Source organism: Carassius carassius, chromosome 4, assembly GCF_963082965.1.
Source record: "Carassius carassius chromosome 4, fCarCar2.1, whole genome shotgun sequence".
Lineage (NCBI taxonomy): Eukaryota > Metazoa > Chordata > Actinopteri > Cypriniformes > Cyprinidae > Carassius > Carassius carassius.
This window is the reverse complement of record NC_081758.1, coordinates 23600237-23616672: the sequence shown is the minus strand read 5'-3', so window position 1 is coordinate 23616672 and position 16436 is coordinate 23600237. Positions and strand designations below refer to the sequence as shown.

The 16436-nt window shown below is 36.8% G+C and overlaps 1 protein-coding gene across 2 annotated transcripts in view; it reads left to right on the top strand.

Moving 5' to 3' along the window:
* The window catches only part of LOC132139533 (guanine nucleotide-binding protein G(I)/G(S)/G(T) subunit beta-2-like), a 26782-nt gene extending 10346 nt beyond the window's left edge, over positions 1-16436 (top strand). For both annotated transcript variants that reach the window (XM_059547954.1, XM_059547953.1), the window contains exons 2-10: positions 8887-8996; positions 9664-9702; positions 9793-9899; positions 10699-10762; positions 11051-11213; positions 11484-11550; positions 12876-13077; positions 13164-13380; positions 15552-16436. In XM_059547954.1, the coding sequence (XP_059403937.1) occupies positions 8940-8996; positions 9664-9702; positions 9793-9899; positions 10699-10762; positions 11051-11213; positions 11484-11550; positions 12876-13077; positions 13164-13380; positions 15552-15658 (1023 nt within the window). In that variant the 5' untranslated portion in view covers positions 8887-8939 and the 3' untranslated portion in view covers positions 15659-16436. The remainder of the gene's footprint in view (positions 1-8886; positions 8997-9663; positions 9703-9792; positions 9900-10698; positions 10763-11050; positions 11214-11483; positions 11551-12875; positions 13078-13163; positions 13381-15551) is intronic.

Here is a 16436-nt window from a genome sequence, read left to right as displayed (position 1 = left end):
AGGTGCTATTCTGCCTTCAAAAGTTATATTTTAAAGGTCTTTTCTCAAGTTTAATCTGAAATACTACATTAATTAAATTTTTTATATATTTATTTTTTTACTATTTTCAATGGGAAAAAAATATCATAATTATTGCATAAATATTAATTAGTACCATAGAATTATCTCAAAATACAAAATAAAAAAAGATTAAATATTATTGAACATAAATAAATTATATTGATTTTACTGAAAGAAAAAATAAGTTAAGGTGTCCGCTGTCACTTTTGACTGCGAAGTCTATAAGTTTGATTCCCAAATGAGGAGCGCAGAAGGGTTAAAAGGGAAACGCAAGCACTGTATGTAAATTCTGTCACTTCTTTAAGTACAACCCGAATTCCGGAAAAGTTGGGACGTTTTTTAAATTTGAATAAAATGAAAACTAAAAGACTTTCAAATCACATGAGCCAATATTTTATTCACAATAGAACATAGATAACATAGCAAATGTTTAAACTGAGAAAGTTTACAATTTTATGCACAAAATGAGCTCATTTCAATTTTGATTTCTGCTACAGGTCTCAAAATAGTTGGGACGGGGCATGTTTACCATGGTGTAGCATCTCCTTTTCTTTTCAAAACAGTTTGAAGACGTCTGGGCATTGAGGCTGTGAGTTGCTGGAGTTTTGCTGTTGGAATTTGGTCCCATTCTTGCCTTATATAGATTTCCAGCTGCTGAAGAGTTCGTGGTCGTCTTTGACGTATTTTTCGTTTAATGATGCGCCAAATGTTCTCTATAGGTGAAAGATCTGGACTGCAGGCAGGCCAGGTTAGCACCCGGACTCTTCTACGACGAAGCCATGCTGTTGTTATAGCTGCAGTATGTGGTTTTGCATTGTCCTGCTGAAATAAACAAGGCCTTCCCTGAAATAGACGTTGTTTGGAGGGAAGCATATGTTGCCCTAAAACCTTTATATACCTTTCAGCTTTCACAGAGCCTTCCAAAACATGCAAGCTGCCCATACCATATGCACTTATGCACCCCCATACCATCAGAGATGCTGGCTTTTGAACTGAACGCTGATAACATGCTGGAAGGTCTCCCTCCTCTTTAGCCCGGAGGACACGGCGTCCGTGATTTCCAACAAGAATGTCAAATTTGGACTCGTCTGACCATAAAACACTATTCCACTTTGAAATAGTCCATTTTAAATGAGCCTTGGCCCACAGGACACGACGGCGCTTCTGGACCATGTTCACATATGGCTTCCTTTTTGAATGATAGAGCTTTAGTTGGCATCTGCTGATGGCACGGCGGATTGTGTTTACCGACAGTGGTTTCTGAAAGTATTCCTGGGCCCATTTAGTAATGTCATTGACACAATCATGCCGATGAGTGATGCAGTGTCGTCTGAGAGCCCGAAGACCACGGGCATCCAATAAAGGTCTCCGGCCTTGTCCCTTACGCACAGAGATTTCTCCAGTTTCTCTGAATCTTTTGATGATGTTATGCACTGTAGATGATGAGATTTGCAAAGCCTTTGCAATTTGACGTTGAGGAACATTGTTTTTAAAGTTTTCCACAATTTTTTTACGCAGTCTTTCACAGATTGGAGAGCCTCTGCCCATCTTTACTTCTGAGAGACTCTGCTTCTCTAAGACAAAGCTTTTATAGCTAATCATGTTACAGACCTGATATCAATTAACTTAATTAATCACTAGATGTTCTCCCAGCTGAATCTTTTCAAAACTGCTTGCTTTTTTAGCCATTTGTTGCCCCGTGCCAACTTTTTTGAGACCTGTAGCAGGCATTACATTTTAAATGAGCTAATTAAGTGGATAAAAGTGTAAAATTTCTCAGTTTAAACATTTGCTACGTTATCTATGTTCTATTGTGAATAAAATATTGGCTCATGTGATTTGAAATTCCTTTAGTTTTCATTTTATTCAAATTTAAAAAACGTCCCAACTTTTCCGGAATTCGGGTTGTATGCCGCCACAGTAGAAAGATGAAAGAGGACTAACTGAGTTTAACCGTTCACATGCCTGTTGTTCTGGGCGTAGGACGAAATGATGGAAAAAGTAAACGTAACCCATGTGACCAAGCAAATGCATGGTAACGATGCGTAGTTTAAATATGTTGCAATTTCAGTGAAAACAGTGGTTGGTGTCAGTAAATGATATATGCCACTTACTTTTCTCCCTGTGCATATGTCTGACATTTCTTTATAGTTCATGTTAACAGAACTTCAATGACACAAATGCAAATGCGGTTATAATATAACCCCGCTGCAAAGAAAATAAAAAAACAGTAGGCTGATAAAAAGATAATGTTTGGTCTTAAGGCTATTTGTAACCTATATATATATATATATGGGCTGAAGCTATCGAATATTTTAGTATTCTTTTATCGAGTATTCTACCAAAAATTCCATCGATTAATCGAGTAATTGGATAAAATGTGTTTTTGCTTAATTAAAGTGCAATATTAATTATGCAAGAGAAAATAAGACTCCTGGGTCTCTTAAAATGAACAACTAAGTTTCCTTTTTTAGAAAAAAAATATTTTTATTTTTTAAATGCATACAATGCAAACATCAAAAATAAACATTTAATTATTACCCATTGTTTCTCTGTCTGTACTTGTACTGTGAACAATGACAATAAAGTTGACAGATGAATTAAGTGCATTTAAGTGCCATTCAGTTGGGGTTTTAAATAAAGCATTTTCTGAGATGCACATTAAACACATAAAAAATTAATTTATTGTATCTTTTAATTATTGAAAATTAACTTAACTTTTTGGTAAACAAAGGGGATTTACTATAAAAAAAATAAAACATGGAAGAAATGTTGTGTGATTAAACCTTAAAAACCTAAACCTTGTATTTTTTTTTTTAGTAGTAGGCTATGTACATTCTGCTGAACAATAGTCTTTAACCGGGCTTTTATTTTGACAGGTTGGCGTGTCTTTACAGTTCTGTGTATGTGATGTGACGCTAGTTTTACAAGACTCAAACAGTCAAATTCTCATAAAGTGACTGTCAGAGCAGTTCTGGAGATGTTGTCCATGTGTTCACATCCTTATTTAGTGAGACAGCAGACGCTGAAATCACCGGAGCACCACGCGCGTTTCCGTGTGTGTGATAAACGGAAGACGCTCTTCTGTTCCAATTATTAACAGAGACACGCAGAACATGCAGGATTCAAATTCAAAATTCAAATTCAAAAAAGCTTTATTGTCTATCCCCACAGGGGTAGAAAATTGTCTTTAGACAAAAGGCTCAACAAACAATATACAACTATCAATACACAGCTAACAACAATACAATACAACAGACAACCACACAATTTAAGATAACCCCCTCCCCTATTTCCTATTTAAAATGTCAACGGCCGTCGGGATAAAAGACTTCTTATATTTGGCCTTTTTCGCCAAAGGTACTTTAAATCGTCTACCAGACGGAAGTAAATCAAATGAGCTGTGCAGAGGATGGGCAGGGTCTGTCACAATAGCAGATGCTTTCCTTTTTACTGCCACAATATAAAGATCAGACAGGGTTACTTGTTTCTCACCAATAATTTTACCAGCTATGTTTATAATCCTTAGAAGTCTATTTTTGCATTTAACAGAAAGAGAGTTATACCAGGATACAATGTTGAAAGTAAGCACAGATTCGATAAGGGATTTATACACCACAATCAGACTTTAAAGCTCCTCAATTTCCTCAATAAGCCTAGACGTTGATATGCCTTCTTAAAGACACTTTCTGAGTGCTTGTCAAATTTAAACTGGGAGTCAATTTCTGTACCCAGATATTTTAAAGATCCCACCTGCTCAACTTCCTGTCCATTAATTATCAAGGGTTTAAAAAATGTGCGTGCATTAATTACCCCGGAGCACATTTCTTTGGTTTTGTCAATATTAAGCTGGAGAAAACTCTCCTTTGTCCAGGCCATGATAGAGTTGACAAAATCAAAATAAATATCCAGTGATTGGGTATCTCTCATACATCCCACCAGTGCCATATCATCTGCATATTTTATCAGCATCAAATTCTCATTATTACAGGTAATCTCATTTGTATAGATAGAAAAAAGAATCGGGGATAGAACACATCCCCGTGGAAGACCAGATTTTAAAACTACATTCTCTGACTTTTTACCATTTACTATCACGTGTTGGGGACGGTCCCGTAAAAAATTGTTAATCCATGAAATAAAGGTTTGATGCACATGAAGCTCCTCTAAACGCCTCAAAAGTGTATTTATGTTCACTGTATTAAAAGCAGATGAAAAGTCCATAAATAAAATCCTAATGTACGAGTTTGCCATGTCCAAATGCTTTACTGCCCTATCCAGCAAAGTGAGGGTAGCATCTTCAACTCCGCGCCCAGCCCTATTAGCAAATTGTAGAGGGTCAAGTTTATCGGTCATTGCCTGGGAGAGTTGCTGACAAACTACTCTCTCCATGCACTTGCAGAGCACTGATGTCAAAGCTACTGGTCTGTAGTCCTCAAACGCCTTAGCATGAGCTTTTTTCGGTAACGGGATGATGGTGCTTTCCTTCCATGCCCGTGGTACAACATTAAAATCAAGAGACAGCTGAAAAAGTTGTGTCAACACACCCTTCAGCTGAGATGCACATTCCCTCAGTACCTTGCCCTTTATTCCATCCGGCCCTGATGCCTTTTGGGGTTTGACTTTCATTAAAACCTTTCCCACATTTTGTTCCTCATTTCTTATGGGGAGAAAATCAGAGTGCTCTATGGGAGTCCAGTGCTCATTTAAATAGTCATCATTAAAACGGGCATAAAACTGATTCAGTTCAGTAGCAAAGCTGGCAGAGTCAGGGCATTGGATACTGTGTTGCTTCTGATTTCTTCCCATCATAGTATTTAGGCCCTGCCATGCCATACGTGCATTCCCCATTGTAAACTTTTCCTCTACCTTGCGTTTATATTGCTGTTTGGCCTGCTTAATTTTTAGCTTCAGATCTTTTTGTAATTTGTTAAAACCATATCTATCTCCATTTAAAAAAGCAATTTTTTAAGATTTAAAAAATGTTTCAGACCCTTTGTAACCCAAGGCTTATTGTTAGGGTAACACCTCACATTTTTTACAGGAATGACACTGTCAACACAGAAATCTACGTACCCAGATATGGAAGCATTAAGCATATCTACATCATTTCCACAATCCTTAACAAATACTTCCCAATCTGTTACTTCAAAACATCCTCTTAGTTTTTCAGTGGATTCAAAGTCCCATATCTGGACAGTCCTAGTTTGCACTTTCTCAGTTTTTAATTTTTGCTTATATCGAGGTAGAAGCAGAACAGCATTATGATTGGAACGACCAAGAGGCCGACGTGCCTTGGAGATGTAAGCACTTGGTATATTTCCATAGCACAAGTCCAATGTTTTTTCCAGCCTAGTAACACAAGTGACATATTGCTCCAGGTGCTGCAGGTGTGTAGCAATGTCACATCAATTGAAATCTCCGAGCAAAAACACCGGCTGATCTCTAACTCTGTTTACAATATTATTAAAAATATCTGCAATGCATTCAGCAGCTAATATAAAATCAGGACCCGGGACGTACACCAGTATCACTGTTATTTGAGTAAATTCTTGAGGGAGATAATATTAAATATATTTTCATATTTAAATAGACTATTCCGGCTTAATATTTACAGATATTAGTCCATATCGTGATTTGATGTAAGTGCAATGACCTATTTTTGAATAATTCATTCAAAACTTGGCAAATTCTGTGCCATTCCGCGTTAAACTGTAAATTCCGTTTTTATGACTGGATTCCGCGATTCCCTCCGCGTTTTCTGCATCGTGGAAATCATAGGGCCCTAGATGTGGTATGCCAGCTCTATCTTGCAATGGACACACGCCACGACGTTCTCTTTGCGTTTTCCCTCAAATCAAAACACTGCTGACTCCTTGCAGTATTTATTTATTTATTTATTTATTTATTTTTACAAATTTTATTAACATTTTGTCAAAAAAAAAACACATAGATACATAATTGAAAAACACTTAGGGGTCTGCATTAAAGTTAAAATAATGAAATAATTTGATTGTTTTGTTTAATTTGTTGTTCTTTTTTTTAATTTTCAATGCTGTTCCAATATTTTTTAAGGTCTGTAATTCTGAAATTGTAAAAGGAGGGTTTGCTTCTTTGCCAAATCATTTTGTGCAGATAATATTTAGCTAAAATAATAATTGAGTTAATTACATATTTTTCATTGGCTGATAAATTTGGCTCAGTGACTATAAGAAGTATTTCAAATTTACTTAGTGAAATATTCTTTTTTATCTTTTGGGAAATAAATCTTTGTAAGTGGGACCAAAAGGAAACTACAAGGGGACAATCAACAAAAACATGCTCAATGGTTTCTCCTTCACAGCCACAGAATGTACAAATGTTACACAGTTGGAAAAAAAGTACAGATGTTTGCTTTTGAAGGGTAATATCTTTGAACAATTTTGAATAACACTTCTTTGATTTTATTTACAATAATATACTGGTGAGGTAGCAGGAAGATCATGTTCCATAATTTCTTGTCCAGTAAAGTCCATTGGTGTTTACATATAGGAGTACTGGCAGGATCAAGTATGTTTCTAATTAAAGTATTGTTACATCTCTTATCTGTGAGTGGAATGCCAGAAATAGTAGGAGAACCGACTGTTACAGATAGAGAAGTATCTGTCTGTATGCTCTGCGCTAAAGAAACAAGACTAACAGGAATAGACTCAATCACCATTTCGAATTCTTCTTGAGATGTATCAATACCATATTTTTCCATGAAGTGCTCACAAGAATAAAATTCATTTTTTGCATTTAGCAGATTGTTTACTGTATACAGATTACTTATAAACCAATTATTCAGAAAGAGTGTTTTGTTTTTGTGTAGTATATATGCATTGTTCCACAGAATACAGTTGTGAGGGGAGAAATTGTGTTTAAAGATAAGATTCCAACATAACAAGGTTTGTGTATGAAAATTGCTTAATTTCACGGGGAGTTTTCCTACCGAAAAAGGACATATCAATAGAAAGTTAAGACCACCAATAGTTTCAAATAAGCTGTTTGGAATAATATTCCACATACTGTTTGGACACTTGAGGAATCTTTTAATCCAGTTGATTTTTATAATTTGGTTAAATGAAGTAAATGTCAATACATTCAGAGCACCTTCAGCCAGAGGGTTTGAAAGAACTTTTAACCTTGTCAGGCTTATTCTTCCATATAAATTTGAAGAGAATTTTATCTAATTGGGAACAAGTGGATTTTGGAACATCTAGAGATGAGAAAATATAAGCTGCTCTTGACATCCCTTCTGCCTTACTTAACAGAACTCTGCCATATATGGATAGATCTCTGGCAGACCAACAATTAAATTTGGTTTTGATGGTCTGAGTCACCGGGAGCATATTTAGGTCCAGAGTTTCTCTAGGATTTCTCGATATTTTAATACCAAGATAAGTTAGACTCCTTGCAGTATGCGATTTCGGCCTCAGCGCTTGTGTCTCCTTCCGCTCTGTGGGTGACGTAAACGCGTTGTGTCCCATTAAAAAAATCATTGCGAAAGAACCTGACGTGAGATTTAAAATAAATTAAAAGAGGCTTCCAGGCAGAGGAATTTTCCTCGATAATTTTTTGTAATCGAGTTACTCGAGGAATCGTTTCAGCCCTAATATATATATATAAATAACTGATTTCAAACATCAGTCCAGAAGGCATTATGATGCACTAGTATGGACCAGAGGATAACTAACCCCTCTCTTCTTAACCGGCTGCTGCTTTCCCAACATGCTTGAAGACCTTAAAAGGTGCAGAAGGAGTTTGAATCATCTAGATTAGCCAAGATTCCTCAGATCTAAGCCATTTATCTGAGTGAAAGGTTTTGTGGGTAAAATGGAATTATACATCATTCTTTCCCTATGATGGCTTGAGCTGTAAGTTTTCAAGCGGGTGTGTGTAGCTTTTATGCTCTTTGTGTGGAGTTTCCTCACAGACTGATGCTTATACATTGTTGAATTCCTTTCTTCCTGCTGTGGTGTTGTGTTTGTTTATGTGTGTGTGTTAAGGGAGTTAAGGCTCTCTAATAAGTATGTGTGGTAAGGGGGTAATAACAATAATTTTTGCATCTGTGTCTCACAGCTCCCATCAGCATTGATACAATAGCCATACTGAGATCTTTGGGTTATAACAGGAAACATGCAAAGTAGAACTGTTCATGAGGTCCAAAAGACTATGGGATTGGTTGATGATTTGTGACACATTTGACTGTGTAAAAAACACATGCAAAAATCCTGTGTGTTTTTGCATGCCAATTTAAATGTGTAACCTCATGTATGGTGTCAGGTCAGGCAAGCTATTCTTTCTCTCATTTCAGTTCAATTCAAATAACTATATTGGCATGGCCAAAAGTACTATTCTGTAGGCCTATTGCCAAAGGAAACAACATAAAATATAATTTAGAACAACTGAATGATTTAAATTTCAAATCTCTCTATCTGATACACACACACACACACACACACACTTTTATTTACCGTCTTGTTTCTGTTTGGAATGGCTCCCAGAATATTAATCCTATTATATTATAGGTTTTTAGCCAGATTATACCAGATTAAAGATTATGCCGTAATATTAATATAAACCCGCAGGACATCTGCACTCTGAAATTATCTGTATTAAACACATCTTTTATACACATTATTACGAAAACAAATCTTACTAAAAGACTTATTAAAATCAAGATTGCAAAGTAACATTTGTATTAGTCTGCTTGTCAATCCTACAAACTGTCTGTGATTCGTAACTGGGTTCAACTAGAACACTGTGGCCTCTGATGTTATTCACATGTCGTGTTTTATTCTACAGGTGTCTGCGGGGGTGAGAGAGGTCAGAGGGTAAAGGTTAAAGGCCATTTCAAGATGAGTGAGCTCGAGCAGCTTCGTCAGGAGGCTGAGCAACTGCGCAGTCAGATCAGAGTGAGTCCTAACACTGATACTGCTAAAAAATAAACTGCATTGGGGTCCTGATCACCATGTCAGGGTTTACGTTGCCATAATGACAGCTGGGGTTTCATTATCCCTTACATATAGTAATGAACAGAATGAGTGTTTATCATGTTGCTGCTAAATGCACTTACTTGAAGGTTAATTTTGGTCTTAAAATCTGCACTGATTCCCATTTTCTGAGTGCACATTCAGAGAAAAGTGTGCTTGTTTTTCTTATTGCCATGCCAGCTTCTATTGCTATTTTCACGGCAAAACCATACTTGAATTACAAACTTTAAAATAAAAAAACATTGAAGAGCCATTTTTCCTAAAATTCTAAAACCACCTTTGACTTGAACACTTTCAAGGGTAATATACTAGGTATTAAGGGCACCTATTATGCAAAATACACTTTTACAAGGTGTTTGGTCAGAAATGTGTGTTGGAGTTGAATGTACATTTATCTTTATAAAAGCAAACCAGGCTCAAAAAACGCACGGTTTGTATCCTATGTGTATCTTTTAGAGCATTATGGATGTCATAAGCAATTTCTAGTGTTGCAATAGTGGCTTCCCTGAGACTCCACTCAAAATGAAGTGTGCACTGAGATCTGAAACTGGCTTACATTAAGACACTCACATTGTCTTCTGTCCCTCAGGATGCCAGGAAAGCATGTGGAGACTCCACACTCACTCAGGTGAGATGTTATTACATGTAGGAGCCGGATGATGTGATCTCCAGAGGTCTGTGGGTTTTCATTCATGTGGCATTTATGCGTGTGTGGTAGATAACAGCAGGCCTGGATCCGGTGGGGAGGATACAGATGAGGACGAGGCGCACACTGCGTGGGCATTTGGCTAAAATCTACGCCATGCACTGGGGCACAGACTCCAGGTATATCAGCAACCTTCTGATAATTCACCACTTACACCTGTCATCATAGAGAACAAAAAAAGTTTAAAGTAGCAAATGAGCATGACTCAGTGGTTTTTGACTTGGCTTTGGTTTTGCACCTGTTGACAGCACAGAAGACAATGAACAACATGACACATTGACCTGCATGTTAACTAATCTTTGTTGGCCAATCATCTACTGCTGCACTACGGTCACAGTGGAAACAAATATCTTTAAAGACGTTTGATTTTTGTGAGCTGTTCTATACTCCAAGGACATATTCTAGTAGAGCCATTTGTACTGTACAGTTATAGTAACTAAAGTCAAAAGTATACGTCCCTTGTCCAAATTCCGCTCTGGTTTACGTCATTTTCGTCATCATCATCACAGTCCACTGATGTCCATGCGCTGCACATATTTTTAACTATGTGTCATTTCGAAAGCTGCACCCTCCAGAGGTCACATTTGTCACCCACATTTCTTTGAAGAGGTTTTATTTCAGAAAAGTATCCATTATTGTAATGTCTTTCTTACTTCGGAATGAAATAAGGATTGTCCATGAAGTCGCTAGATTTGTCACTAGGTGATTTTTTGGACACAAAGTCGCTAAAGGGATCTGAAACATAGCAAAATCTTAAATCTTAATAAAAGTTGGAAACATTCTACAGTGTTGTCCGTTGACATGGTACATAGTCATATCGCTAGAAATTGATAATAATCAGATGCCACGTTCATGTCATATATTCTCTTTTTATCTTTAAGCATATACTGTATATCCACTTTCTTATCTTATCCTCAGGCTTCTTGTTAGTGCCTCACAGGATGGAAAACTCATTGTCTGGGACAGCTACACTACGAACAAGGTCTGTAGCTCCATCATATTGTTACACATAAAGCACATTATGGTGCAGCCAAGTATTGTGGTTTTGAGCTAGTAACCAAAAGCTTTTCCTGAACTATCACCATCAAGTAAACCAATGCCAGGTTGAATCAAGTGTACTGTAAAATCACATTATATTCATCAGGTAAAATAAATTATTATTATTAGACAGTTCTGGCTAAAGGTCAGTGATATATTTTCTTGTAAAGGTTATTTGATTTTCAACAGTCTGTTTAATCTTTGAGTGTATGTTCAATATTATACATTTCAGATTCATGCCATCCCGTTACGGTCATCATGGGTAATGACGTGTGCGTATGCGCCGTCAGGAAACTTTGTGGCCTGTGGCGGACTGGACAACATTTGCTCCATATACAGCTTAAAGACTAGAGAGGGCAATGTTAGAGTCAGCCGAGAGCTGCCTGGACACACAGGTTTGATAACACACACATACTCACCTTCATTTACCCAGAATACTAAAGCAATGTCATAAATATGAATAGCTTTTATACAAAGAAGTATAAATATTTTTGATTGATTCATAGATCAGTTTGTATACTGTTGCTGGCAGCAATCAAATACACTGCTCATGACTGCATCTTTTTTGTTCGTCTAAAAGAAAAGAGAATCAGACATCTTTTTTTTTCTACCATCATGCAGATTCATGGTGTGGCATGCTGTCTTCCTCTCTGTTCATTTCCTAGGTTACCTTTCCTGTTGCCGTTTCGTAGATGACAATCAAATTATCACCAGTTCAGGAGACACAACCTGGTGTGTTCAATAACAACATTGTACTACACTGAAAATGCACTGGTTCTCAACTCAAAATCTGTGGTGCCCCCACTGATCTATATATATGACTGGATCGCTCATCGCGTTCTAAACTGCCAACAGACAGTGAAGCACCGGAAGAGTTCGATCCACCATTTGACTAATCCCTACCAGCAGAGAGCACCATTGATTGGGTCACATGCAAACCGCTGACCTGAAATCACCCGATTTGAAGCAAATCAGTCAAACGGGATTAGTTGTTATGTTATGTGTATGTAAATTAATTTTTACTTCAGGTGTTATCTGCAGTGTTTATGGTCTTTTGGGCAGGATAAGAGATATATTTAACCCGTTTAGGTGGGTGTGTCTGCTGCGCACTGATGAGACGGGTAACGATCCAACACAAAATATAGCCTATTTTCTTTATGAACATAATTATTCAGGAATTATCCAACATGACCGTATTAGTATCAGAAATGGATTTGAATATATTACAATGAATAATACAATCATGTTGTTAATATTGCTCTATAATGAAATGAAAAGCTTAACTCAGTATATAGTCAGTTTTTTCTCTGAATTCAGATTTCAGAACGAGCAGTTTGTCATTTGTTATGAATGTTGAGGTCGTGTCCGTCTGATGTTTATCATGTTCATGATGTTCACTACTGTAATGAACGTAGCTTTTTAATAAGTAGGGGAAATTCACGACATTTAAAAAAAAAAACTGTTTAACGTACATGCCTAGGATGTTTTGCATTGTAATATTGTACAGAAATACTTCAGATTCATAAACGCTGACTTGTTAGGTGAGGTTTTCTCAGTAAAATCATACAATTTCCTATTAATTCAATAGAACTTTTACACACACACTAGGGATTACCAAGATCTCTATCATGACGTCATGAGCAACCCAGTTCCCTATTACAGATCAGTGGGTACCCCTCCATAGTACCAGAATTGTCTGTTGTACAAATGCCCTTAAAATCAAACATGATTTAAAAAATATATATATTATTAATATTAATATACAATTAAAATGTGTTAATAATTAGAATGTTTAATATTATTTAATTCATATTAAACACAGAAATCTGTACTTCTCTCTTTTAAAAGTTGATGAGCCTGTTTATTTTACATGATTAAATGGTTATTTGGGTTTTATTTACATATATTGTTTTTTCCCTGCTGTCTGTGATTAAACCAGTTACTGCAGTCAAACAGACCGCTCACTTTCAGTTACAACTTCTTTTGAATGTACAGTTACATAATTCCATAATGTCTGTGCAGTTTATACGTTTTAACCTTGTGTTTGTTTGCGCCAGTGCTCTGTGGGACATTGAGACTGGTCAGCAGACCACACTGTTCTCAGGTCACAGTGGAGATGTGATGAGTCTGTCATCGGCTCCAGATTCACGGACCTTCATCTCGGGGGCCTGTGATGCCTCCATTAAACTCTGGGATATCAGAGATAGCATGTGCAGACAGACGTTCACCGGACACGAGTCCGACATCAACGCTGTCTGTGTGAGTAAACGCGCTGCTTAAACAAATACTGCAGAATCAAAGTAGATCACTATTGCTTATCAATTCTTTTCTTCTCCATCTCTCAGTTCTTCCCCAGCGGCAGTGCGTTCGCAACTGGTTCTGACGACGCCACCTGCAGGCTGTTTGACCTGCGTGCGGATCAGGAGCTGTGTTTATACTCTCATGATAACATCATCTGTGGCATCACCTCTGTGGCCTTCTCCCGCTCTGGCCGTCTGCTGCTCGCCGGCTACGATGACTTTAACTGTAACATCTGGGACGCCATGAAGGGAGACCGAGCAGGTGAACATACTGGTTTTAATATTTTGTGGCAGTACAGTAACCGTTTGCACAATGTTTCATTTGTAAATTGTGAGGTCTTTGAACAATAGTGACGTACGATCTGTGGGGTTTAGGGGGGCAGAAGATTGAACAATCTTGGCACTGGTATTTACACAAATGTAAAATACAGTAATTAGCACTAGATTCTTGCATCAGACTGTGACAAATTACACCGATCTTGTAAAAAAATAAATAAAACCGAGCTGCCAACAGTGCAATGTAGTTACACTTGCTTGTAGTGTAGATTACTTCACATAAAGTAGATGCTAAATGCTAAAAATGCATTGCCCAAATGCACATTAATAAATTTTTTTTAAAAAGTAATATGCCTTTTATATGGAAATTATTCATATTATCATTAATAATAATACTGTTATTTTATATGATCAGTTATTTTACTTCATTTTTACACTACCTTTTAGAAGTTTAGAGTCAGTACGATTTAAATTTTAAATAAATACTTTTTTTTTAGACAATGTTATAATAATGTTAGATTTCAAATAAATTCTATTAAAATTAGTTTGAATTCTATTCATCAAAGAATCCTGAAAAACATCACAAAGTAATTTTCCACAAAAACATTAAAGTGCCCCTATTATGCAGTGTGTAAAGTAGCTGTTTGTGAATGCAAAAGATCTGCAAAATTGTAAAACCGAAAGTGCACGATAAATAAAGTTATTATCTCCTAAAAGAAAGAATTAATCCAGGACAGCCTGAACGAGTCGTTAGTAACACATTTGTATACTGGCCGTCTATGTTCTACGCTGGTCGGCCGCAAACAACTTGACCCTACTGACAACTGCTTCTCTAATCTCTGGGAGTTCAACACGGGATTCACAAAATGCTTTCTTGAAAGATGGCTAAAGTCCCTTTAAGGTAAGTCATGTCACTCACCCTCATGTCGTTCCAAACCCGTGAGACCTCCATTTATCTTTGGAACACAGTTTAAGATATTTTAGATTTAGTCCGAGAGCTCTCAGTCCCTCCATTGAAGCTGTGTGTACGGTATAAACGGAGGTCTTACGGGTTTGGAATGACATGAGGGTGAGTTATTAATGACATCATTTTGATTTTTGGGTGAACTATCCCTTTAAGATTAAATAATGTTTGAAATCACCAAAGAAATCTGACACCAACTGTGTCATAAATGTTGTTTCTTTTACTCAAATAGTGTTAAAAAAGCGTATTTTTCAGGTGCTTGTTTCAGAACGGCAGCTGCAGTGACCGATTAATGATTGGCTCTTTTACTCAGAAGGCAGGGCTTCATTCGATAGAGCGGATATACTGAGCATAGCATTTTTCCACATTCAAGACTATAAGAGTGACACGTCTTGGTTATTCTAGTCTTTGAGATAGCTCAGAACCCAGTTTATTTTACAGTCTGTAAGTATGATAAATAATAGATGTTTATATTTTCTATTGAGCATTTAAAATACTGAACTATGACAGTGGGTGTATCGTTTCTGACACACACTAAACAAGGTGGACCAAACACAATAGACTGGGCCATCTGACCAATCAGAGCAGAGCATGCTCACGGAAGCAAGAGGTTTTAGAAAGACTGAATCTTTGAACTGCTTCAAACAAATAATTTGAGAATCGTTGGAAAACGAGGTGATATTAAATGCATATTTTGAGAAAACTAAAGTGTTTTTTGCCTATGCATGCATGTAATCCTATTGTAGAAGACTAAAACAATATTAGTAACCTTAAAATAGCATAATAGGGGCACTTTATTCAACACTGATGGTAAGTGCTCATGTTTGATCATCAAATCGGCATTAGAATGATTTCTGAAGGATCATGTGGCACTGAAGTCTGGAGTAATGATGCTGAAAATTCAGCTTTACTATCTCAGGAATAAATGTAAATGTATTAAAAAAAAATGTATTGTATTATTTCACAACAGAACTATTTGTGATGTCTTTTTGATAAAATAAACACACCCTTGTTGAGCATACACGACTTCTCTCCAAACATCTCAATAGATCTTACCCATCCCAAACTTTTGAACGATAGTATATATACACATGGTGCATGAGGTGGGAAATCCACAGATGTACAGGTTTTGAACTGGCCCAATATAAACTGTATGTTTACACATTAACGGTCACACTCATTGTCTCTTACAGGAGTGCTGGCTGGCCATGACAATCGTGTGAGCTGTCTTGGGGTCACGGATGATGGCATGGCTGCATGCACAGGTTCCTGGGACAGCTTCCTGAAGATCTGGAACTGACCACACACAGCTCTATTGTATACATTATTTACTCATCACACACAAAATGTATGTACTTTACTGTACATATGATGTACACTTGCCTACACAGACACATGGCTGACAAATAAACTGTACATACTATATATAATTAGTTACACGTTTACACCAAACTCTTAAGTGCGACATCATTCTATATATATATAGTCACACTATAGGTAGGTTTGGACCACAAGTTTGAAACAGGAATGTTTACACACACTTACTTTCCCCCCCCTTACTTAGGCTTTGCTGGACCTACATGGTACCTTCACTTACTAAGAGACAAGTACATGTGGAGAAATGTGCATTGAGTGAGCGGTCTAATTTGAGCGTACAAATCCAAAACATTTATTTGACATGCTTTATTTTGAGACTGAACCTTGAGCTCAGAGTGGTGGGTGTTGATCCATTTAAGAGCAATTTTTGTTTTTACTTCCATTGTCATCTATAATAAAAAAATAAGCCTAAAGTACTAATGTTTCCATGAGCATGTAGAGTTGAAGAGATGGAAGACCTGAGACAGTTACCCACCAAGAATTGTCCGAGTCGATTCAGATCACCCTTTATGTAGTCCATGTTTTTTTAGCTGCGTATGCCAGCATATTCCAGTATACAAGTAAATATATGATGTTTTATCTTTCATTTTTGTTTAGATTTCAGATTTTTAAAAAGCTTTTATTCATGTTTACCTGTGTGCCACACCCTAAGGAGAATAAAGAAAACTTAAAACAAATCAATAAAAATCTGTGTCACTAAA